Raw genomic sequence first — 26,387 nt, 5'->3', positions numbered from 1 at the left:
TAGAGAAGGCTCGGATGGGCCGCAACGCATAATGCACATCCAAGGCTGAATATGCACTGCAGAAGCTTAAAGGAGGCCACTATGAGCAGGAGGAAAAGGCAGCTTTTCGAAGGACTTGAAGGTTCCTTCAGCGATGATCTGGTGTAGGCGGTCTATACCCTCCACTTGACACTGTTCCCAGTAAAGGACCTTCCCTCCAATGCACAGGCGAGCGTTGCCCCATAGGATTGCATGCACATAAAGAAGGGGATCCCCTTCCAGGAAACGATGCACTCTACTCCACATCCCCTTCACATGAGCAATGGCTGCCTGCCATGTTTTTGGCGGCAGCCAGCAAACGCACCATATACAACCGCCAGTATGAAGCGGAGATGTTCCTCCAGAAATGGGTGCCCTTTTTCCTGGACACTGTGAACTGAACTCAGGCGCAACAACCCCACCCTTAACATTCTAACGGATGGCGATGCCGAGAGGAGCTCACAATGATGGCAGATATGCCCCCCTCACCCAGGCACCCCTCCAACCCCAAATATTATCTTTCCCACCACAGATACGCCCTTCCATCCTATCCACCCTACTCATTCTACGTATTCTACTCATCGTACTGATTATACTTGCTCTAATTGATCTACTAGTTCGATTAGCCATACCGAATGGCATATGGCCTCACTGCTTCACAACCCCGAGCAATAATATGGGACCTCCCTTCCCCCAACACAGATTAGGGAATATGTGATCCACCTGTTGATACGTACTGTGTATTGTGAACACTTCTACGCCAGTTGGATAGACCCTGATCCAATGTCAATGTAAAGACAATATGAGGTCATCGAATGTAATGTATGTACTGCACTGCTCTTTCCCACCCGCCCTTCCCTACCCCCACATTCTCACTTTGTATGGTTTCTCTGTAATGCTTCTTTGGTTTTATAATAAAGAATTACTACCCAAAAAAGAGGAAATCACTATAGGTAACTTAACATTTGTTATTTAAATGAAAAAAGTTTAGAAGTGGATAGCCTAGTGGGAAAACCCTTGCACACGCTACACAGTGACTCAAGTAACAAGCATCACTAAAAAACAGCTTTTTCCACACTATCACCTAACCCACATACATGATTTGATGTATAAATAGCTATATTTTGCACTTGACTTCGATGGGTTTCTAATTTTTTGTGTTTTTACAATGGTGAGGTATGGCCGTATTGTTTACATAGGAAGTGCATTGTTATGCTTGTAAGACGTGTTTGTCAGGCAAATGCATAAATAACATTTCTTGATACATCTTCTACAGCACATTCTTCAGTACTGGAATGTGGCAATGGTAGTAGAGTATAGGACCGTGACTTAAAGTTAAGTATAAGCTCAGTTCACTCAAACATGCGAAATCTGGTGTAGGTAGATTTCCAGGCATTAAACACATTTTTTTTAAATTTGAAAAATATAGTATGAGGTGCTGTTTGTTATGTTCCGTGTCAAAAAATCTGCCTAGCAGCACCAACAAAAATTGCTCCACGCCTTGAAATGTGAAAAGCATGCATAAATACGGTTCCAGCATTTATTCCCCACTTGAATCAAAAAGCAGTAATGTCACAATTATTGCTTGCAGTAACACAGTTACCTGAATCATGAATGGCCGCCAATGAGCTCAAAATGTGTATCTTAGGCACTGAATACGAGTGCCCCGGAGGGTCATGCAATTTTAAATACATCTGATAAACTCGGTTACCCCAGGGTTGGTAATTTAGCGGGTGAAATACATTCCATTTATCAAACTTTGCCTCAAAAAATGGGGCACAGCATTTAGATTTTGGGTCTTTCGATACCAAAATGTGATGCCCCAGTGTTTACCGGGCCTTTTACCCCAGTATATCTAAGCAGGTTTGAACAGCCTAAATTATTTTATTGATAAGCAATTTTATTGATTTTGGACATGAAAAACAAGAATCAGCACATTACAACAGGAATAGCAATTCCCAGTCAAGTAGGCAAGCTGTCCCATTTTGCAGCAGCCCGCAAAAGCTTACATGATACTGACAGCATTCGACCGCACTTTATGCCATAATGCCCACCCATTTGCCCCACACCCTAGGGTACTTCTTTGGGCCCTCAGTGCTTCATACATGTTTTTTTCCTGTGTGGCACACCAGTCCACCCCCTCCTGCCATTTCTTGAGACTAGGTGGATCAGGATGTTTCCAGTTGGCTGCTTTGTCTCACTTTGCCACTATCATAGCCGCGTTAAGCGGAACTATGGAGATCAACTTCTAGGAAAAAAATAACTGCAACGCTAAACCAGACCAAATACTGGCTAGTGCATAAGGCATACTGGATACCGGCCCGCCTGGCTGCCTTGGGAATCCGGGAGAGCGATACATGCTGGAACTGTGACAGAGAGAAGGGAGACCTAGAACACCTGCTATTCAGCTGCCCTAAGATCAGTGGATTCTGGGACAGAATTGGGAAACTTATCAAAGAGATCACTGGAGTAGCCATACACATAGACTTCCCGAGTCTAGCCCTAGGTTTCCTAAACTGGGTCACGTTCCTAAGGGGGGCAGACAACATCACAGCGAAACACACGCCGAAAACTCATAGGCAGGCGAACATGTGGGAACCCCTTGACCTCTACTTATCCTCGCAGAAACCCCCATAGGCAAGATTATCAACCACCGCAGAAGATCGATGTATACTCCGTGCTCCATGTAAATATATATATCTTTTTTTATATATACAATAAAAAATTACAGAAAAAAAAAAAAGAATAGCTTTTCGTTTCTGGACCCATCAAGCCCATCTGTAATCCCCAGGAGCGAGTGTTATGGGTCATGAGGAACTTCCCACCCCAAGACTTCAGTAAATTCCTCTTCAATACCCCCGGTATCGTGCCAGTTGGGGACTTGCCCAGACCATATGAAAGAAATCCGCCTGGTCCTGACCGCAGCGTGTACAGGAGGCAGTGGGGCACACGCCAGCCCTGTGAAGGAGTTGCAGAGTTAAATAGGTAGCATGCAAGTGGTATAGTGGAATCAGACGGAGTCTAGCCAGCCGAGGCAGTGACCATCTTTTGAACAGCATAAATTTAAAGGTGGATGCGGACTTTAACGCATCTCGTAATTACCGGCAGAGGTAAACTTTGACCACTTGTAACTGCTATCCATGCGCAACATATCATTGGTTGGCTGGATTTGAATGATCGATGAACAATATTTCCATGACAAAACAGAATGCATATTGGGTAGGCAGCATATGGAAATTTTATGCTGGACTTAAAATCAGGCCCTAAAACTGCTTTAGATGAGTCTGAGTGTTGCACACAAAGCTCAGAATGCAATGTTATTCAGAGGGTGTGATAGGGAGTCAAGTCAAGTCAAGTCAATAAATTTATATAGCGCGCTACATACCCAAAGGGTCTCAAGGCGCTTGGAGAAGGGTGGGGAATTACTTGTCAAATATCCACGTTTTAAGTTGCTTTCTGAATGCTAGGTGGTTCTGAGTAAGGCGAAGGTGAGTGGGAAGTGAGTTCCAGGTTTTAGCTGCCAGGTAAGAGAAGGATCTGCCTCCCATGGTGGTTTTGTTGATGCGAGGTACAGTGGCAAGGGCTTGGTTGGCGGATCGTAGCTGGCGGGAGGGGGTGTAGAAGGACAGTCTTGTGTTGAGGCATTCGGGTCCGATTTCGTAGAGCGCTTTGTGTGCGTGGGTTAGGAGCCGGAAAGTAATCCTTTTATTGACGGGGAGCCAGTGGAGGTTTTTCAGGTGTCCAGAGATGTGATCTTTACACTGGATGTCTAGTATTAGCCTGGCTGAAGCGTTCTGGATGCGTTGGAGTTTTTTCTGGAGTTTTGCGGTGGTACCGGCGTAGAGGGTGTTTCCGTAGTCCAGACGGCTCGTGACCAGAGCGTGGGTGACTGTTTTTCTAGTTTCGGTGGGGATCCAACGAAATGTTTTTTTGAGCATGCGAAGAATGTTGAAGCAAGATGAAGAGACGGCGTTGACTTGTCTGTTCATCGAGAGTGAGGAATCCAGGATGACGCCCAGGTTCCGTGCGTGGTCCGTCGGGATGGGTGCTTTTCCAAGGGCCTCTGGCCACCAAGAGTCATCCCAGGCGGAGGGGGAGGTGCCTAGGATGAGGACTTCTGTTTTGTCTGAGTTCAGTTTCAGACGGCTGTGCTTCATCCATTCGGCTACTTCTTTCATTCCTTCATGTAGGTTGGTTTTGGCGGTGTTAGGGTCTTTGGTGAGTGAGAGGATCAGTTGAGTGTCATCAGCGTAGGAGATGATGTTGAGGTTATGTTGGCGTGCGATGGCCGCGAGGGGGCTCATGTATACGTTGAAGAGGGTGGGGCTGAGTGAAGATCCTTGTTGTACGCCGCAGATGACTTCAGTGGCCTCTGACTTGAATGGTGGAAGGCGGACTCTCTGGGTTCTTCCGGTGAGGAACGAGGTGATCCATTCCAGTGCTTTTCCTTGGATTCCGACGTTTCTGAGGCGTTGTAAAAGGGTGCTATGACAGACCGTGTCGAAGGCTGCGGAGAGGTCGAGGAGGATGAGGGCGACTGTGTCTCCATTGTCCAGTAGAGTTCGAATGTCGTCTGTTGCTGCGATGAGGGCGGTTTCAGTGCTGTGCTTGGCTCGGAAGCCGGACTGTGAGGAGTCGAGGGATTTGTTGGTTTCGAGGAATGCAGCGAGCTGGTTGTTGACCGCTTTCTCGATGACTTTGGCCGGGAATGGAAGGAGTGAGATAGCGCAGTCGTTTTTGAGTTCGGTGGGGTCAGCTGTGGGTTTCTTCAGGAGGGCGCTGAGTTCGGCATGTTTCCAGCTTTCCGGGAAGGTTGCAGAGTTGAGGGAGCAGTTGATGACGTCTCGGAGGTGCGGTGCTATAATGGAGTCTGCTTTGTTAAAGATGTGGTGAGGGCATGGGTCTGTGGGGGATCCTGAGTGGATGGAGTTCATCAGACGGATGGTGTCCTCAGTGGAGATTGGCTTCCAGTCATTGAGGATGTTCGGGGGGGTGGGGGTCCTGCAGGGGGTTGGGTGGGTTGGTCTTCGGGTCGGTTGTCGAAGCTGTTGTGGATGTCAGCAATTTTGTTGTGGAAGAATGAGGCTAGGGAGTCGCAGAGGGCTTGAGAGGGGGTGATGTCGTTGGAGTTGGCTGAGGGGTTGGTGAATTCCTTGACGATGTTGAATAATTCCTTGCTGTTGTGGGCGTTGTTATCTAGTCGGTCCTTGAAGGCAGCTTTCTTGGCAGTCCGGATCAGTCGGTGGTGTATGCGGGTGGCGTTTTTGAAGGCGTCCTTAGTGCTGGTGGTTGGGTCTTTTTTCCAGGCCTTCTCAAGGGAGCGACAGAGTTTCTTGGATTTCTTAAGATCATCGTTGAACCAGGAGGCCTTCTTGCTGCCTAGTTTGAGTTGTCGTTTTTTCAGTGGTGCTAGGATGTCGGCGCTGTTGGATAACCATTGGGTGAGGTTGGTGGCTGCTTGGTCGGGGTTTGAAGAGTGGGCTGGGGGGTTTAGAAGAAGCGATGAGGAGATCTGGTCGATGGTGATTTTGTTCCAGTTTCTTTGCAGAGTGGGTTGGGGGTGGTTATTGGATGTGGGCTTGTTGTAGGTAAAGTGAACGCAGCTGTGGTCAGTCCAAAGGAGAGCTGTGGTGTGGCTGAAGGAGACATGTTTGCTGGAGGTGAAGATAGGGTCGAGTGTGTGACCTGCGATGTGGGTGGGGGTAGTGACAAGTTGTTTAAGTCCGAGGTTGGCGAGGTTGTCCAAAAGGGTGGTGGTGTTGCTGTCGTTGTTCTTTTCAAGGTGAAAGTTGAGGTCTCCCAGAAGGATGTAGTCCTCGGAGGGGAGCGCGTGTGGAGTGATGAAGTCTGTGATGTCTTCACTAAATTGTGCGCGGGGTCCTGGTGGCCTGTAAAGGAGGGTGCCTCTGAGTGTGGTCTTGGGGTCGATGTGGATCTGGAAATGAAGGTGTTCAGTGTTGGCGAGATTGATGTCTGAGCTGGTTGAGATGCGGATTGATTTCTTATGGAGGTTAGCGATGCCTCCTCCTGTGTGGCCGGTACGGTCCTTGCGGATGATCTTATAGCCTTCCGGGATGGCAATGGTGATGTCTGGGGCTGATGTGGCGTTCATCCATGTTTCTGTTAGGAAGGCGACGTCCGGAGAGATGGTGTCTAGTAGATTCCAGAGGTCAATGGCGTGCCTGTGGACCGAGCGGGTGTTGATCAGGATGCATTGTAGGTGGTTGGGGTCGGATATCTGTTGTGTGTTCGTAGATGAGGAGTTGTTCTTGGTGCCGTCGAACTTGCAGGAGTAGCAGGAGAAGGGTCCATGGGTGTGTCCAGGAGCGGCTTGGACGCAGTTGGGGGAACGGCCGGGGTTAAGGGCTAGGAGGGTGGTGGCATCGTAAGTAATGCGGGAGGGGTGGACATTACGAGGACCAGGGGCTCTGGCGCTGGGCGCGGTCCAGGCGCGGACGGGCGTAGACGGGCTTACCTTTGGCGCACCTTCGGCGCGAATGGGGCGCGATCGCTGCGCGTGAACGCTGCGCGCTGGAGCAACTGTCATAAGAGGTTGGGGAGGGGGGAGGGGCGAGGGAGGATCAGATGGGAGGCGGTTGCGTGGTGGAGGGGGCAGTCTCAGGGCAGAACAACAACAACAGAAGCAAATGGCGGCTATAACGCGATTTTTGACCCGGTTGGAGGAAGGAGCAGAGGTATGAGCCAAAAACGCTGATAAATGGTCAGTAAATGCACGTTTCAGCAAAGGAGTTCAAAATAATCAACTAATGCAGGCACAGTTTAGCACAAGCAGGCAGGCACGTTCTAGCGCTAAACGAGGGCAGCAGCGCTATGCAGGCAAAAGAGAAAGTGAAGAGCAGCGTCAAGGAAGCTCAGCAGCGCAATGTGTGCGATACCAGGCAGCTCAGGGCAGGAGTCAGCGAGGGCAGGAGGGAGCGACCGTACTCAACGAGGTCGAGGTGGTCACAGCGCTATGGTGGACAGGGGTGAGCTTACAAACAAAGTGGGAGGGAGGATCAGATGGGAGGCGGTTGCGTGGTGGAGGGGGCGGTCTCAGGGCAGAACAACAACAACAGAAGCAAATGGTGGCTATAACGCGATTTTTGACCCGGTTGGAGGAAGGAGCAGAGGTATGAGCCAAAAACGCTGATAAATGGTCAGCAAATGCACGTTTCAGCAAAGGAGTTCAAAATAATCAATTAATGCAGGCACAGTTTAGCACAAGCAGGCAGGCACGTTCTAGCGCTAAACGAGGGCAGCAGCGCTATGCAGGCAAAAGAGAAAGTGAAGAGCAGCGTCAAGGAAGCTCAGCAGCGCAATGTGTACGATACCAGGCAGCTCAGGGCAGGAGTCAGCGAGGGCAGGAGGGAGCGACCGTACTCAACGAGGTCGAGGGAACTTGGGGCTAAAGGTGCCTACATTGATACCTAGTAAAATGTGACTGGCATCTTAGGACTCACTGTTAATGCTCACTATGCGGGAAAGTAAACGTTTTTGCAGAGCACTGTAATACTTTCACGGGATTAGGAAGCTCAAAATAGATTTGGGGAAGCATCAAATAAAAGTTGTGTGTTCGCGGATAACTACCTTACCGTAGGTAAGCTCTTATCGTAGGTGGTCACCAAACTATACACTATTTAAAGCTGGGCCATTGGAATTAAGTGTTTTGCAGCTGCTGACTTTTCCGAATTATTAATGGCTTGATGCATTCTCCACATAATCCATCATCTGTTTTATAAACCGCAGATTTTGATAAAAACTATTTCTAGCTCACACGAATCAAAAGTTATTAAAAACGCGGCAACACATGTTGCTGCACAGTGGAGGCTCTTTGAAAAGGTTGACTGGTCCCTTTTTGGTTGCTTTTTGCTGTATTTGGGTGGTAAACTAGTAATAATGAAGTGAAACATTTGCCTGGATAGTGTTAACCTGCTAAAATGACACAATAATGAATCCACTATGTCTAATGATGTGTTGCATTACTCCTCATAATATGCCTGTTCTTGTCGGATTATTTACTCAACGGTGTCGCATAATTTGGTCCTCCGCTGCCGGATAATTCAAGTGGTCCTATCTAAAAGTGAAAAATGGTGTTGGTTACAGATTTGAAAAAGATATGGGGTATATTTAATTTAGGCTAGAAAGCACTTTAGGGGGGTCAGAAGGTAGTTAAAAGAATAGTAACTTTGTGTGATAGGCATATGGATATTTTGTATATATTTTCCCAGGTGCAATTTAACGAGTTTCATATGAAATATTTATGCTGTAAGGGTTATGAAGTGATGTGGAAGTTTCTATTTTTGTATACGTACTTTTCTGGCTTATTAGAAAGAAGACAATCAATCACTAGAATCAATAAAACACAGCAGCATTTCTTAATCAAATCCAATAGCACAGAGTGAATCAAGAAGAGCTATTAGTTGATAATCAAATTGATTATTCTGTTACCCTGTTAATTTAAAGGTGTCGCAGAGCGCTCCATTACTACGTGTTTGGAATGACCCTTCAGTTCCAGTGTTGTTCAATCATGGCTTGAATAGATCTTGAAGGTACTCAATTACTTGGCAAACTTTCTGCCAATCAGTTATTGAAACCATTTACTGATTTTCTTTAATATCATATCATGGAACACCATTAACTGCATTATCCTAAATTATTTCTTTCTATCCTCAATTAATTTAATTTTGGGTGCCTTTGCTCAGCCGTGTGCGTGTGTTTATATTTTCAATTCGGAATTAAGAAGATTTTGCTTCGAATAAGTCTGTCATTTCCCACTTGCCTTTATTTGAAACCATGAAGTTGCATAGTATTTGCTTCATTAAGTACACCTGGATGTTTAGTTTGAATTTAATGTACAATTATGTTATAATACTTTTGGACATAAGTTATTACACATACGTCAGTACAGGGGCGCAAATAAACTTGAACTTTGGAGGGCTAGTAGCTCAAGCCATGGTGCTGGGGCTACCTGGGAGCAGAGGCATCCTCCGAGCCAGTATGATAACACACATTAGCAAAGTCAACAGGTGTGCCTTTAATGTGCTGCCGCATGCAAACAGATTATGACTGTATTTTCTAGCCAGATCTATTGGCTTCGTCATTGCTTTCCACTGAGTCATTTAGCACAGCTGGAGCTTCAAAAGTGTCCGCCAGACCTCCGAGCATCAGATGTCTGCAAGATGGTACCAAGTGAGTCCTGTGTCTGGTCTTCATACCCGACACACAGAACAGGAAGCAGTGAAGCCCTACTGGAAGGTGTCTTTTCTTATTAAAAGATGTTTGTGGTAGGATCTTCTACTGAGCACATGAATATGCTCATACAGACACGGAAAAGTAGACATATGAATTCTACAAAAGATGTAGAGCATGTAGTGGGATTAATACAATTATGGGGTGTGCGGTGTTATATCTGGCTGTCACAAAATGAGAATAGGTCACCAAGAGCTCAAACGATAGTGGTATTCACAAAGCAGAATAACTGGAATACCTATTCACAATATAAAACAAGTATGTGATGATATTTATATTGCACTGACCTAACTAGTGAGCACTGTCCATTCTGAGACTGTTTCCAGTGGGGGCTAGCAGCTCACATATTTGAAGTCAAGGCACAGTGAGATTAATTGTTTTGCCCAGAACTGCATAATTTTTAATTAAGTGCCAAGATAGATTCAAACCCAGGTCCCCAGGTGTCAAGGTGCTACTGTTCAAAATGTTACATTGAAGATTGGTACCTGCTGCCTCCACTGCCAGCAACGGCATCACCTACTGACAAGGTGACATCCAGACTTCTGGTGTAGGAAGGGAGCAAAAGGAATTGGTGAAATGTGCCGTATAATTTGCCACATAGCAAACAAATGATGGACGGTATGCTGACAATGCAAACAATCTCCCCCAGTCAAAGGATCTGGGTTAAATCCATTGTTCTTTTGCCCACTATGCCATCCCAGTTTGGACCCAGCCATATGCAAATCAGGCTTGACCCTGTGCCCCATGGGAACAGTCCAGACCGAACTGCCAGGCCAGGATTCAAGGTAGCCTGGCTAAAGAAGGGTGACATACCATGAAACCAGTCCCAGGATGCTTGTTTCCGGTCCAGGGAGGACCTGGCCTGGCAGTTCCGTCTGGACTGTTCGGTCTGGACTGTTCCCATGAGGCACAGGGTCAAGACTGATTTGCATATGGCTGGGCATAAACTGGGGTGGCATGGAGAAGGGTAATACCCAGAAAACGGACCCAGGCTGCTTGTTTCCGGTCCAGGGTTGACCTGGCTGAAACAAGCCAGGTCCTCCGTGGACCGGAAACAAGCATCCTGGGACCAGTTTCTGTGTATTACCCTTCATCAGCCAGGCTGGCTTGAATCCAGTGGCACAGTGAGCAAGGGACCCACGTCTGGGTACACCCATCCCACTTAGGTTGAAAAGTGCTATGCAAAGAAATGATGGATGGAATGCTGAATAAATCATACATTCACCCCCAGTCAAGAGATCTGGGTTAACCCCTTCGGTGCTCATGACGAGCTCAGCTCGTCATGAGGTACACTGCTTGTGTGCTCATGACAAGCTTGTCATGACCACACCCATTTCCATTATGGCCCAGCAAAGGAGAGGAATATCGATAGCAGCAATGGTGTTAAATCCATTGTTCTTTTGCTCACCATGCCACCCAGCCATATGCAAATCAGTCATGCCACTGGAGCCAAGCTATCCTGGCTGATGGGGGCTGGAAAAACAACAGTTGATGGACAGAATGCAGAACAATGTCATACATTCACCCCAGTACAGAGATCTGGGCCTAAATCCATCGTTTTTTTGCACTCCACACCACCCCAGTTCAGACATGGCGATATGCAAATCAGCAGTTCGGGCTGGACTGTTCCCATGAGGCACAGGGTCAAGACTGATTTGCATATGGCCATGTCTGAACTGGGGTGGTGTGGAGTGCAAAAAAACGATGGATTTAGGCCCAGATCTCTGTACTGGGGTGAATGTATGACATTGTTCTGCATTCTGTCCATCAACTGTTGTTTTGCATGATGAGGGCTGGAAGCCCGAAACCGGTCCAAGGATGCTTGGTTCCAGTCCAGTGGGGACCTGGCCTGGCAGTTCGGGCTGGACTGTTCCCATTGGGTGCAGTGTCAAGACTGATATGCATATCTGTGGGTCCAAACTGGAATGGCATGGTGAGCAAAACAAACGACGGATGACATTGTGCTGCATTCTGCCCATCAATTGTTCTTTTTGTATCCAGTAGGCGCAGTACTAGGTCCTGTCCATGCACAGTGCCAAGCTGATCCACCTCTGCAGTTTATTGTGTGTCTGTGCACCAAACACATCGGGTGACAGTCACACAAGGGCCTTCTGTGAAGTGGGAATTAAGAGGTTATCACCCAGTAGTGCTTGAAAAGGCACTGGGAAATATTACACCTCATGTGTGTCCCTTCGGTAGTGTGAATGTCTGGCTCTAGCCAAACTTAGCCAAAGAGCAAGCATGAGCAAGCATGAGGCAGAGGAGCAAAGTGATGGGCTGCTCTAGACCACAGCCTGTGTATTAACTTTTAGAGCAACTGTGCAACATGAAGTTATTGTCAAGCCATCACCCTGAAGCCAATGCTGCATGAAAGTCTCACAAGCAACATCAATGCTATGGCCTTAGCTGGCCTTGCTTATGAGAAAGAACAGAAAGCCAGGGATATTTTACTCAGAGGATCTGGACTGCTTTTTAAAAGACCATGTTGGCACTGGATTCATGTAATTCTGCGACCCCAGGCTTTTTTTGCATCATTATGGATTTGCATCTGCCACATATTGCAGATTTCAGCAGAAAAATGTGTTCCCACATGGAACAGATCAAAAGTTACTGAAAATGCAGCAACTTGTGTTACTGCACAGTGGAAGGCAAAGGTTGACAGGCCATCATTAGTTGCTTGCTCCTGTATGTGGGTGTTCCACTATGACAAGTGAAGCCAACCCTATACCAGATGTGTTAAAATAATGAAGTACTACTATCACAAAATGTGCCACATTACACCCATAGTATCCCTAGCCTTGCTGCATGATTTAGTTCACCCTGCCACATAATTTGGTAATTCCTTATGACTTAATTCCAGTGGTCTTGTTAAGAGGTGCTGGTGCCATCCACCAGCAACCACCGCAACAAAGTACTGCCCATTACCCTATTTGCCAATACAACTTTGCTGGTTCTTATTTCTTTAGCCACTCTTTCAAATTTCTATTTTTTTACAAGAAAAACCTCAAACCCCCTCTGCCTCAACGGAATGCAAGATGCGATGCCATTGACAGAAACGTTTGGACTGTCTGGTGGACACTGAACCACTGCAAACCCATTTCAAATTTTACAAAAACTCCCTTTCATTGCTTTTATAGAGTGCTTGCTACCCTCCTCACGGGTAATAAGCACTATATATAAATGCAACTGCACACAATACACTTTGTCATTTTCTCCCTTGTTTTTTTAAAAGCATTCAAAGAGTATGGGGAAGGGGAAGAGACCATTTTTGAAGTGCAGATGGTTCCTTTCATTCCAGTGGTTATAGGCAGTCACTAGCTCCCCTTTAAAACAATAGTGAAAGCTCAAACAAATTGCCCTGCACAGCAAGAGCCCTCGCCACGAGGTCTGCACCCTAGGATACTGTGAATCACCAGTAACCCCCACTCTTTCTTGAGAAAAAAAATGTCATAGCAGCAGGGGACGCTGATCCTGTCTTTTTAAAGAAAATGAAATGTCTTCTCCAATGCTGCTTCCCGAGCAGTGCTCTGCACGGCCAGGCTTTTACTGAGACAAGTACCCTTGAAGATGCAGCCTAGGCTATAAGCAACGATGAAGGGGGGTAGGGGGATAACATTATTGTAGCCCAATGGGCGTTGAGCACCACCGTTAGTAGAATTCTGCAAAATCTAAATTCAAGTTGGACTAGGCGAAACTCAAAGAAAACAAAGACTGATTTTTATGAGTTGATCGTTGTTTCCTAGCCATTAAACAAAAATATGTGCAGAGTGTACTTAGTCAAAGTTCAGAAAGTTTGCAACTGCACCTAATAGTTGCTTTCCAGCTAGAACAAGTTGAATAATGTAATCAATGTAGAAATAATTTAATATCCACAATGGGGAAGGTCAAAACTGCTTTGGAGGAGGAAGACCACCTTGTTGGTTTAGAGGGCAATAAGCATTAATCCCCCCACAAAGAGAACGTAAATTCCATGAGTCTGATTCAGCAAGAATATATGTCTCTTTCGTGTTCAGACAACCCACAGCCTTCTTTGCCTCCTTCCAGTAGAATTAAGTTTTGATATGCTTGTCTTCACTCAATACATCAATTGTTAGTGGAAGTTATTGCAATTATATTTTTTTCTAAAAACTGAAGTGAAGTTGGACAACCACACTAAGCTTCCATTGCAATTGGCTGTGGCAGAAAAACATAAATTGGAACATTGGAATGTTGAGTACTCCATTCAAAACAATCAATTGATTTAGGACCCAGAGTAACAGGTACATACCTTCTGCTCCAACAATCTATGTTTTCCTTTCTGTTTCTCCCTTTTTAATTTATAATATCCTACACCAGTGGATGAAATGTCCTAATAGCCGTATAGCCCTTGTGACTTGGACTATAATGAATATTAGAACATTGGAATGTTGGGAGCTCCATTGCAGACAATGGAGTGCTCCCTGCTTCTACGGGCCGGTAAAGGCCAGCAGAGCAACATTCCAATGTTCTACAAAGGCTTCTCGAAGCTCGAGGGGATTTCTATCCCCTCGAGCTTCGAGAACCCTTTGTTTAATTTGTTAGAACATTCTGCCCTCTAGCGGCAGAATGTTCTAATAGCCTTATAGCCCTTCGTAGCAGGGTTATACCGGCAATTAAAGTCCTGCTGTCTCGTTAAAGGCCCGAGCCGAAGGCGAGGGCCTTTAACGATTCAGCAGGCCTTTAATAGCCGGTATAGCCCGCTACGGCGGGCTATAAGGCTATATTAAATCATTTTAAAGGCCCTCATCCTCAATATGGGCCTTCACTTGCAACACAGGCCTATAACTCAGGCCGGACCTTTAACTTGGGCTAGGATGCTTAATTAATATTTAAATCTTCAGGTGAACATTGTGAAAATAAAGCTTCATCAAAATAAAACAGAATACTGAGGAATCAATACATAAGTCACATAGGCACACACTCCCAAATTTCAAGACTAAGACTTAACTGCGAACTGACCTAATACGGAAACACTTCAAAGTCAATTGGCTTGTAGCCCTGGTTGCCTTGATATTTCAAACACATTTTGCGAAATCTACCCCCTTATTCATAATCCCAGACTGATCCTCAGTATTCCAAACAGGAAAGAGAAACTTGGAAAACAGCGATTCATTAGGCCCACTTCGTCGGTGTACCAAGTCGTTTCACTTAATCACAGAAGGGCACACTTAAACAATAGGAGAGCCTCAATCAAGCCAGATACAATAGTGTTATTGTTCTGATAAAACTAAAGAGTCATGCTGCACACCATACTATAATAAAAGGACATACTAGGATACAAAACATAGAGAGAGCAAAAATTACACAACCTCCATACCATATTTTCCCTGCGCAGGATTGGAGTGCTCAACAACTTCTCATTCCCTCTTGGGAACATCCACCTCTCGTGCTGTTGGAATCTTTGATTCAGCTGGAGTGCTAGCTTCTCATCGGGGGTCACCAGGAGGGATCTCATGTCATCAAGCTGCAACCAGGAAAATGTATACAGTAAATACATTTATTTATTTATTTATTTAATGCGTTTTGATATAGCGCAGACTTTACCCGAAGGTGTCAGAGCGCTTCACAATAGGAACAGTAATGATACATGAGGAGAAAATTACAAGTGAGCATGTCACAAAAGCAAACGTTATGTTACATGAGGCAATAGTGACAATTGTGCATGTATCAAGAGCAAACAAAATACAAGAGGTAGCAAACGGTACGTTACAAGAGGAAAAAGTGACATGTGTGCATGTTACAAAAGCGTACAAAGTACAAGTAGAGGTATAATGCTGCAATAAATGGCAGATACTCAAAACACAAGAACAAACGTTACGTAACATGAGGCAATGGTGGCAATTGTGCATGTATCAAAAGCAAACAAAATACAAGAGGTAGCAAACGATATGTTACAAGAGGAAAAGTGACATGTGCATGTTACAAAAGAGTACAAAATACAGGTAGAAGTATAATACTGCAATAAAGACACAATACAGTTCAAAATATTTTATAAACTTTTCAGAAGCATCATCCTACTAATCTAGTCATAGTTTTGAATTCTGTGCAACCAACTGAGAGCTTTGGCCAGATATAGTTAGCACTGGCCGCAATTACTTTTTGGGGACTTTAAAAAAAGCGCAAACTAGACCCGAATCACAGGTTATTGAGCATCGTCATCGCGACTTGAACCCAGTACCCCAGATTCGAGGTTGACGCCCTAGCCGTTAGGCCACATCCTCGTCCCGATTTCTCACCAGTATTTTTGTAACCATTCCAGTACTTTTTTGAGCCAACATGTGTACTGATAGGTCAGTTCGCACTGTATTGTTCTACTGCTGCTCACATCATGACACAAGTTCAGTGTCTACTGGTCTAAAACAACTGAATCTTTTCACAAATAAAGGTGGAAGTTTGCTCCACTCAATCACAGCTTTCCTCGACTACTCATATTGTAAACATGTACGTATTCGAAAATGGGCTAAAGAACAGTGATGGATTAAACGCAGATCTTTTGACTGTGTGTGAGTGTTTGATTGATTCAGATGCTCTGTCCATCACCACCCCCTTTTGTACCGCTTTTGGCCGCCATAAGTGTGGCAGGGTATGCTCAGACGTGAGTCCCTTGCTCACTTTGCCACTGGATTCAAGCAAGCCGGGCTGAAGACGGCTGGAATGCCAGAAACCGGTCCTCGGAAGCTTGTTTCCGGTCCAGGGAAGACATGGTTTGGCAGTTCGGGCTGGACTGTTCCCATGAGGCACAGGGTAAGACTGATTTGCATATAGCCATGTCTGAACTGGGATGGCAGAGTGAGCTAAAGAACGGTGATGGATTAAACCCAGATCTTTTGACTGGGTGTGAGTGTTTGATTGATTCAGATGCTCTGTCCATCACCACCCCCTTTTGTACCGCTTTTGGCCGCCATAAGTGTGGCAGGGTATGCTCAGACGTGAGTCCCTTGCTCACTTTGCCACTGGATTCAAGCAAGCCGGGCTGAAGACGGCTGGAAAGCCAGATACCGGTCCTCGGAAGCTTGTTTCCGGTCCAGGGAAGACATGGTTTGGCAGTTCGGGCTGGACTATTCCCATGAGGCACAGGGTCAGACTGATTTGCATATAGCCATGTCTGAACTGGGGTGGCACAGTGGGCTAAAGAACGGTGATGGATTAAACCCAGATCTTTTGACTGGGTGTGAGTGTTTGATTGATTCAGATGCTCTGTCCTTCACCACCACCTTTTGTACCGTATTCGAAAATGTATCATATGTATATTTCAGATGAGTAAATGCAATACATACGTGCCTTCGTACATATTTTTTCTGCATGGGCAAAACATTTTCCATGCATAAACAACATGCTCAATGACCCACCAATTGCGCAGTATTCCTCCCGGAAACCAAACTTATTCTGCCCCTGACAAAAGTGAATATTTGGCCTTTTTCATTGTGGAAAAGTATAAAGAAAAGAGTTATGAATATCCACAGACTTGTGGGTTTGTTGGTGTTCACCAATTTGTGTAGGTGTCTTCACCATCATACACCTACGACATGCCTTTTTGTCCATGTTAGTGTAATTCTAAATGTAAGTAAAACCGCGCGTGACCCCTTTTGTCTGAATTCTAAAAAAAATCACCACTGGGCAACCCATGAAATCTGAACAATTGGTAAGAGAACTGAAGAATGCTTCACTCAGGGGTTGCCCAAATTCGACAATTCATCCAGACAATTAGGAAGTCAACAAACCCAGTGTACAGTGAAAAAAATGTCTGAAATAGTCAACATCATTGACCCACAAAATGTAACGACGAAAACGATCCGTTCATTAATCCTTGAAAGAACTGAAGGAGGGTAGGGAAATCTCCATAGCATCCAGACTAATTTGGCATCAGAACACCACATCAGAGAACAAGACAAGTCTGCAATAAAAAAATATAAAAAAACTCTTCATCACACATAAGTCTAGCTATATAAGAAATTCAGAGCGGCCAAAACATGCCCTAAATGTTTTTTTCAAGATCGTAAAACAATTCACTATGCCAAAATCACAGTAGATCTCCAACAATCCCAAATAAAGATGCGAGGAGTTCTCGTCCTCTGAAGACGAGGCGAAGAAAAAAAAGTCCCTCACACTCCTGTCAAACTTCCTTTGCCACAATAACACCAAAATAATTCTAGGGCCACTCAGTCCTCCTTCAGAAAAGTACCACATGCAGACTTTTTGCAACACAACGTGCAAAATAAATCACCATGGAACCCATTCTCATCTCGCTTCTTTAGAAAATTGGCTGCAGTTACTCCCTTTTGGATCAAGCTGTTCCAAGAAAACCTCCAAGAATGCCGAAAAATTGGTAAAATCTCATGCTTACTAAACAAAAACATGAGTGGAGTGAACACTGCAGATCTGAATAATTTTACCAGGTCTCTAATAATTCCTTCTTGGCCTCAAAATGTATATGAAGGTATAGGAAAACTGTTGGACATGGCACTTTTTCCAGGGTCCTTCCTGAACTTTTGCCTTCCTCCTGTAATTTTTCTGACCTGTTGTTGGTGGTTTTATGACTCTGAGCACTTTACCACTGCTTATCAGTACTACAGTGCATATGCTCTCTGTGTAAATTATTGTTATGGATTAGTGATTCCGTGATTGGCATATTTGATTTACTTGTCAGACACTAGCACAGTGCACCATGTGTGCCCAGGACCTGTAAATCAAATGCTGCTGGTGGGCTTGCAGCACTGATTGTGCCACCCACAGAAGCAGCTTGTAAAATATAGCACAGGCCTGCTATTGCAGAGCCTGTGTGCAGTCTGGGACTGCCATGTTGACTTGGCAAGTGCACACACTTGCCAGTCCGTAATCCTTCCCTTTTCTACATATTAGTCACCCTTACGGTAGGCCCAATGGCAGGGAGCATTATATGTAAAAGGGAGGGCATGCCCTGATGTGTGTGGCGTGTCCTGATAGTGAAATACAGTCAACTTCGTTTTTCACTATTGCAAGGCTACCTGTTCCCATAGGCCAGAATGGGCAGTTTGATTAAAACATCTTATAATCCTAACTGACCCAGGGAAAAAGGGAAACATTCGAGTTTTGTATGCCTGAACTCAGAATGTTAAAAAACAACTTTTAGTATGGGTGATTTTTACACTCTGTGTTTGAAAATACCACTTTTAGAAAGTAGGTATTTTCTTGCCTAACCATCCATCATGCCTCTGCTAGGTTTGTGTACTCCATGTCCGGGTTGTGAGTGACAGGACGCTGGAGAGGGCCTTGGCTCCAGCAGTCTGATGGGTCAGGGCTGAGCTGAATAGGGCCTGCATTGAATAGAGAGTAGGGGTGGAGATTTCCTTTCACTGACCTGAGCCTTCATAGAATAGAGAGTAGGGGAGGAGATTTCCTTTCAGCTACCTAGGACAGGTCTGCTCTCAAACAATGCTGTCTCCACCTCCTGCCAGGAAGCTGCACCCAGGAGGACAGAACTGGTTTGGACTAGATACAGACATTCTCTGCCTTCAGAGACAAAGGATTTGTGTGTATAAAAAAGGGGGCCCAGACCCTAGAATTTTAGATCACTTCTGGGAAATCAAGAGGAAACCTTTGCCAAGGAGAAGAGCTGGATAAGCTGAGGATGAATACTGCCCCTGTGCTGTTTGCTGTCTGAGGTTGGCCTGCAGTGGCTGCTTGCTGTCAAGGAAAGGAGAAAAAGGACTTTGGTATTTTGCTTTGTCACCTGCTTGAAGAAAAGATCTCCAAGGGGTTGAAACTGAGCTTGCCTCCTGTTCTGAAGTCTCAGGAACACAAAGACTTCACCCCTTCTGTCTGCCTGCCTCTAGAATTGCTGTTTTAGCTTCTACAGAAGGAAATTGCAACACCGACGCCGGCGAGCGACGCAGTAACCTGCACCGAAGCGGTGAGCGCTGCTCCGTCTAGTGATGTAGGCACAACGACCTGCTGCCCTGCCGCATTGACTCCGAAGCCGACTTCATCATCACGGAGCCGATCCTCGATGTGGGTGATCGCGAATCCATCGACATTGCACCATCATAAAGAACAGTGGTTTTGGGCCATCGTGATGTCACCTCTCCGACGCGACCGATGGGGTCATAAGGATCCGACGCAGCGCCTACGAAGCCACACTTCCCCGACGCCGTAAACTATCTTTGTTTTCATCAATTCCAAGGTACTGTTCTTTGTGCGTCTGCTCGACTCCGGGCCCGACGCCACGCACCTCGTGGTTGGTGCCGTACTTAGGGATTTCCACCGACCACAACGTCGTTATAACTCCAAGTGAAGTTATTTGTTGCTACAAGCTGAATTTAAGTGAATAACCTATTTTAAGGATAATTTGAGAACTGTATTGTGTTTTTTTCTTGTATTGGTCTTGTTTAAGAATAGATAAAGATTATTGATTTTTATAAACTGGTGGGGTGTCCATTTGTAGTGTTTTCACTATATTACTGTTTGTGTTCACAAATGGTTTACACACTAACTCTGAGATACGCCTGTCTGCTCGTGCCAAGCTACCAAGGGGGTGAGCAGGGGTTATTATTCAGGAGTGTATCCCCCTTTCCCTGACTAGAAGCAAGGGTCCCTATTTGGACAAATGTGTATTCCATTGCCAACTAGAGACCCCCATTTCTAACAAAAACCATCTATAAGATGAGCTGGTGTCTGGCTTCTGGGCATAATATTGCAACTTTGAAAATAGTTGATGAAACATTGTGCATCCTGGACAAAGTGGACTCCTGTACCTTCATCCTCCTTGACTAATAAGGAGCATTTGCCAATAGTGTACCATGCCACTCATCTGAAACTGCTGAAAGAAAGAATGGGACTGAATGATGCAATCCTCAACTGGTTCTCCCTCCACATTGAAAACTGACATCAGTGGCTATTATTTTCTCCATCCCAGTGAGGATTCAACTAGGAGTTCCCTTTGGCTCAATTTTCTCCAATACCCTTTCCAGTCTCTACATGGAGCCATAAGGCTCCACTTACAGCAGCTCCAACATCTCCTATCACTATTACACAGATGACATCAAGCTTTATTTGAAATTCTCTTTATTGAAAGTTGTTTAATTTATGGCCAAAGTAATTAAGGACATTCAAACCTGAATGTCATGCCACTAGAAAAAGCTGAATCCACTTAAAACAGATCTCCTCCCATTATCCCCAGACACTCCTGTACCCCAATTCAAGAATGGCTTAACTCAAGGAATTAATCTATGAAGCTTAATTCGAACATTCCAATACACTGCTGTCACTCTGTAAATGAACATCAACCCGCCATCACATATCAGTAAAAGAAAAAGTGTACTCTCTCTCAATATAGACTCCTCCAAGGAATCAAACTTCTTATCCTTTATTTGGATTTTAAACCTGTGTATGCAGTGCTTTGTTTTCTGTTGACACTGTACTATAGTACAGTGCTTACTGTAAGTTACAAATAGTTACACATTGCACATACCCCATAAAGCAGCCCCCAACCATGTGCCTCCCTTGCCTAGTTTCTCTGAACCAGGTCTCCAGAGAAGTGAAGTGCACATATAATGCAGCCTGCATTATACTTAAAGACTTGTTTTGGAATCCCCATGTACAGTGCTCAACCTTCCATCTCACAAACCAGGATATAAGATGGAAAAGAACTCAGTCAATCCTGTAGAAAAATGCTAAGGCATGGAGCTCTCTCCTATTGAACATTTGGAAAGTTGCATTATGGCAAGACAGATTTAAAAATAGCTTGGAATATTCCTTCATCCTTTTCAGCTATGAAATACCTTCTTCTCTCTGCTGTAATTTCTAAAACTGGTGCTGCCAGGGAGTGTCATTGGCAAATCACCAGTGTCCTCCCACATTCAAATTCAGTTTGAGGCAGGCACTGTGCCCACAACAAACCAAGAAACAGAAGCATCTTAAGACAAAAGAAGGATCCTTTAGCAACCAGACAGGGGATCCACAAGCATTGTCTTGGCATCCTGTTCTCTCCCTTTTAAGTATGCCCAAAGTATTATATGTGACTCAACATACTTGTCAAGCAGGATTTGACAGTGTGATGTTATAGGATGCCTACAGCTTTCACTCCGAGTATTCTGGGGATTTAAGAGTAGTAATCTCTGCCCATTCAGGTGAACTTATTGTCTGCTCCAGGAAGGCATTTCATGCTTTGTTCACACCCAGTCAAAGCTGAGTAAAAGTTGTGGTTTATTCATTTTTCCTGCTGGCCTCTTTCTCGATTTAGCAGTACAGCATTTAAATCTGCACTCTAGTTTTGTACATAGAAAAGCTAGGACTGATAAAATGAAAATACCTTTTTGGACCTTGTCACTGTAGGGACATGGTTTTATTAATTTTCTTCAAGCCCTGCTTTTAAATTCCATGCACCCTACTTTGTAGGCTACATGGCTTACATAGGTGTGACTTTGCAATATTTAAAAGTAAGGTTCTTGTCTGTTGAAAAGGGTTATTTTAACAGGTCCCACTGCAGGTTATATACTGTAGCAGTCAAGCTATGTTTATATTGCCACTGTAGTGGGTGGCACAGTGCGTCCGGCAGTCCTCATGAGGCATTTAACAACCCAGCCTCTGGGCACGCGTTTTACACCATAAACTTGTGACTTACAAACAAGTTAATTGTGTTAATCAGGAATAAATCAATTTAAACATGGTTAAAGCAGGAGCAAAGGAACTTTACTACAGGTTAGCAGGGATGAGGTGCCTGGACTTCCAAAGCCAGGAAAGATATAAGGTACAGCAAAATGCGAACAATTGGGGGTGGCCACACATTAAAGGCAGATTTCCCACATGATGGTAGTTCTTGCACTAACGGTGAAAGGCTTTTGAGGTTCAGGTTCACTAGTGATCTGTCTCCGCATTCTTGTTGGTTGATAAGGTGAAAGTTTGCTAACTGTTCCTGACTGGAAATAGTGGGATAACAGACTTTTAAACCAAATACCTTCTGTTCTTGAAACACTGATTAATAAAGGGTGGTGGTCTTCGGCAAACACTCTGGGCTGCAGATTAACACTCTGGATTTTACGAGCATTTCATCGCTATGGTGAAACAGGCCTGCTCTTAACTGTGATGTGCAATTGCATAAAAACGTTCGCTTTAGCTCCCAATAACAATTTTTTTTTAGACTAAAGACAAGGAAAAGAGGAATTTAATTCTGCAAACTGGGTAAGAATTCCTTTTCACCGATCAGTGAATAACTTTTGTGAGCTCCATATTCCAAGCTGACACTACCCTCTTATTTCAGCCTCTGCAATAATTCTTTAACAAATTCAGGAAATGCCAATAACCCCCTTTTGCTGCCTAATATCTTTCCTAATATTAGCATTGTCACTTCCATCAACAGAAAGAAGCCTTTTCAAGCAACTTGATCTGCAGTGCCTCGCTTTACAAAACTAAATGCCAAACAATTACATGGTTCCAGAGCAGATCATCCAAAATAAGGGCTGCGATTCTCTTTGCTTTGTGGGCAATGCTACAAGCTTGACGTGGACATAAAATGTGCCTCACAGTAACCCTGCTTTTGCACAGTTCAGTACTTTGAATCCATAGAGAAGGAGTGAGCAGGTCTAGCAGATGTGGTCTAGTAGCTCTGCTGCTGACTTTGCCTGGATTCGGAGCCTGGCTTCAGCGCTTGATAAACGACTGTGATTTTGGCCAAATCACTTTGACTCTTTGTGCCTTAAGTTGAATACTTTTGGAAGGGAAATGCATTTAAGACTATTTTGGGGGGTGTGGTGATGCTCAAGTATTCGTACAGAAATTAAACTCGGCGTCATCACTAAATTAATACTTCTCCAAGGCGGCATGAATTTTCCAATGTCAAATTTCATCTTCATCTCATTTTCTGGGGTAGAAGTGGTCAAGCAATCAAGTCCAAAGTTGGTGACTAGATTTTTCTTACCAGATAATGAATAATATGAGAGATGTTAACAAACAGAATCACATGATTCTACATCCAACTTGTTCTTCAAATAGTTAATATTTATTGTAATATGCTGCAAACAATAATACAGTAAAACAAATGCGCACAATAAAAATCAGCCTCTTACCCAAATAATCACAATTTTCTAACTCAGAAAAGGAAAGGGGAGAACTGGTCATTGAGCGCCCATACAAAACTAAGGGACCAATTTTATTCTACAGCGATGAATGTTAAGCTATAGAATTATGTTGGTCTAATAAGGTTTAGCACCATGGACAGCTCCTTCTCTGTCCTTGCCCTTGAAGTCTTATCTCAATAGTATCTTATGGGGAGAGTGGCGAAAATGGAAAACCGTCTGCCCGTGACTTTGTGAGAATCATTAAATAAATGGGGAAGGTTCTTGGTGGAGCTAGAAGGTAATGTCCTCTAACGCACAGGATGCTACTTGTGGTAAAACCTTGACTTGTCTTTTGATTCCTTGGGCCGCAACGGTAAACAGATTGAAGCAATCTTTTCAGCTAGTTTCCATAGCTATGCATTTGTTTTCTGTTTTCCTTGAGAATTGCTCCCTCACTGGGGTTTCTTTTTCAAGAGATGTAAAGACCTTTTTCTTTGGAAATATCTTTGGAAGGCTATGCATTTTTGCATCTTTCTTATTGTTTAAGATTGGGATTACCCATTCATAATTTTGGTTGTGCATCCGATTAAGATTTGTATTCACTGTTCATGGTGAATGCTATTGTTGCATTATATTTGTTTTTACATTAGAGTGCAGCGCTCCCTAAACTGAAGGGACACGGTTTGCATTTATGAACTATTTAAGGAACTGACACATCGAGGTAACAGCTCGCTTCGTGCTGCAGGTCACAACATCGTGGCCTTTGTGCTACAGATCTCAGGCTAGTGGGCTGGATGGTGAAGGGAGCTTGGTGTCGTAGAGTTTTTGCTCAGACCTTGGAGCCAGATGCTGACGGGCGGCCACTGCTGAAGGACCATGTCCTGTTCCAGAGATGACTGACACCATGAAGCACATAAACTGCATGACAACAGCTCTACAACAACGCAGACCTCATGATCTACAGAGGTTAATTTAGGGATTACTGCACTCGGGATGTACAGCCAGAGGTGCTAAAACAGAGTGGACCGCCTTGCTTCTTTTAGTCGATGCTGACATGGGATGGTTTTCGCATTCAACTGTGACCTGGGAGCTAGGTGCTCAAGAAACGTGGTTAGTGTGACTCTGTCCAATCAAGATGGAGCTACATAACAGCAGATAGAATTGAGAGAGGACAGTAGGACATGGCCATCTGTTCTCTTTTGGTCGCACTGCTACATTCATCGAGCAGCACAAGCCAACTGTCTGTGTACCAGGAGACATTACGTCCAGCGTGTTCTGCATGGAAGTTAGCATCACAAGGCCCCACTCTGAAGTGCTCTTGTGAGATCCTTTTTTGGTCCACTGGCTTCGGGTGTCATGTACCCTTAAGATGCTTGAGAGCTGTGAAGGTGCCATGCTTTCCAAGCACAGGAATTCATCTTGAACGTGGAAGAGATAATTTATGCTCAATGCAAAGAGCATCTGTTTGAAAATCCTCCCAGGCAAACTGACCATAGTGTTTCATGGCGAACCAGATAGATCCAGATAGATATTCTGCCTGAGAGGGCTGGAATGGTGGAATGCACAAACTTGCTTTTTAGACCCTAGTGGTTACCAGGGCAATTACACACAACCTTCTTACGTGATTCATTGCAAATAATGGGGTCCAGGCTCGGTTCATTTTATGGATGTGGCTTTGTGTCTATGTTTTTTTTTCTGGATTTTTTTAGAGGACTAGTATGCATTACTCGAGGGAAATCAGATCATATTGGACGTTTTGGTGTGTTATTATTTTTTTGTAGATATGCTTTTGTTCTGGTTTGCTGTGTTAGTGCACTTTCACAGCAATGTGCCACTACTATCATATTATTGTGTTTGTGTATTTGCTGTGTCCCTATTCTGCGGTGTCACCAGTCTGTTACTGTGTTTTTTGCATTGTGCCATTGTATTGGTTTTCTGCTGCATACCTGTGATGTTTCTGTGTTGTGTTTTTAGGTTGTATTGCTCTGTAGAGGTGTTGTGTTGTTGCTTTGTGTTATATTTTGTTGTGGTGATGTATTGTCTGTTGTGATGCTGTGGTGTTGCATTGGATCGTGATATAGTGTTATACTATAGCGCTGTACTATTGTTCTATGTTCTGTTTTGTTGTTCTCTGTTCTGTTTTTATTGTCTTATTTAGCATTGTGGCGTTTTGTTATTATGTATGTTTGTGTTGCTCACTATATTTATTACAGAGAAGTGGTCACACACTGCAAAAAGCAGTGCATTCCTTTGATGATTTAGTGGAAACCCTTTACCACTTTGTACGGTGGTTACATACCCCTACTACAGCATATCATCTGTTTAAGGCACAAGTCATCCCAAAGCTGTAGGAAGCACTGTGCATAAATCAACGCTCACTTTATGTGATTAGCCCATCGTCACACAGGGGATTTTCGCAGAGGTTAGGCCTGTGCTGCTGTGTTTTGTGTCCAAGTACTGAACAGGAGGAGAGGCTGCAGGCCAGGAACCAGGTGATGCGAGATGCGTGAGTAGATGGGGTGACTGCAGCGGAAATGAACGTCATTCTCGACTTCGCACAGGTGCACTGATCGGACTCTGTGAGGGAGAGGGCTGCCAGTATCCTTACGCGAGGCCTGTACCACTGCAGGCGTCAATTGATTTGAATTGATAAAGATGTGGTCTCCCCCACAGGGCATTGCGCAGGTTTGAAATCTGGAGTTGTGTTCACACGTGTGTTTTTGGCCCACCTAGTAAATCGGGAGCATAGACTATGGCGCGTGGTATCTATCAGGGTCGGATTGGGATCACAATTCGGCCCGGGCACTGACGAAAAAAGTGGCCCACATTCAAGAGGCGTGGCCCATATTTAAGGGGCGTGGCCCACATTCAAGGGGCATGCCCTTTCATGAAACACCATTTGCACAGACAAGGAATGAAAGTGGGAGGATACTGTTCTTGCACACGACACAGGGCCAAGGTGACAATGGCCTACATGCTGAGCAACTAAAAAAAATAGCAAGGCCCCTTTTTGTCACAAAATTATTCTAGCCCTCCAGCACAGGAGCACCTGAAAAGCAGCAAAGCCCCTGA

At 44.7% G+C, this 26,387-nt stretch overlaps 1 protein-coding gene across 2 annotated transcripts in view; it reads right to left on the bottom strand.

Annotated features, from left to right (window-relative positions):
- LOC147730750 (uncharacterized) overlaps positions 1-26,387 on the bottom strand; it is a 1,432,305-nt gene that overhangs the window by 411,072 nt on the left and 994,846 nt on the right. For both annotated transcript variants that reach the window (XM_086955559.1, XM_086955560.1), the window contains one exon: positions 14,603-14,749. In XM_086955559.1, coding sequence (XP_086811685.1) covers positions 14,603-14,749 — 147 coding nt within the window. The remainder of the gene's footprint in view (positions 1-14,602; positions 14,750-26,387) is intronic.

This window comes from Lissotriton vulgaris, chromosome 2_1, assembly GCF_964263255.1.
Source record: "Lissotriton vulgaris chromosome 2_1, aLisVul1.2, whole genome shotgun sequence".
NCBI classification, from domain to species: domain Eukaryota; kingdom Metazoa; phylum Chordata; class Amphibia; order Caudata; family Salamandridae; genus Lissotriton; species Lissotriton vulgaris.
This window is presented reverse-complemented; position numbering and strand designations above follow the sequence as displayed.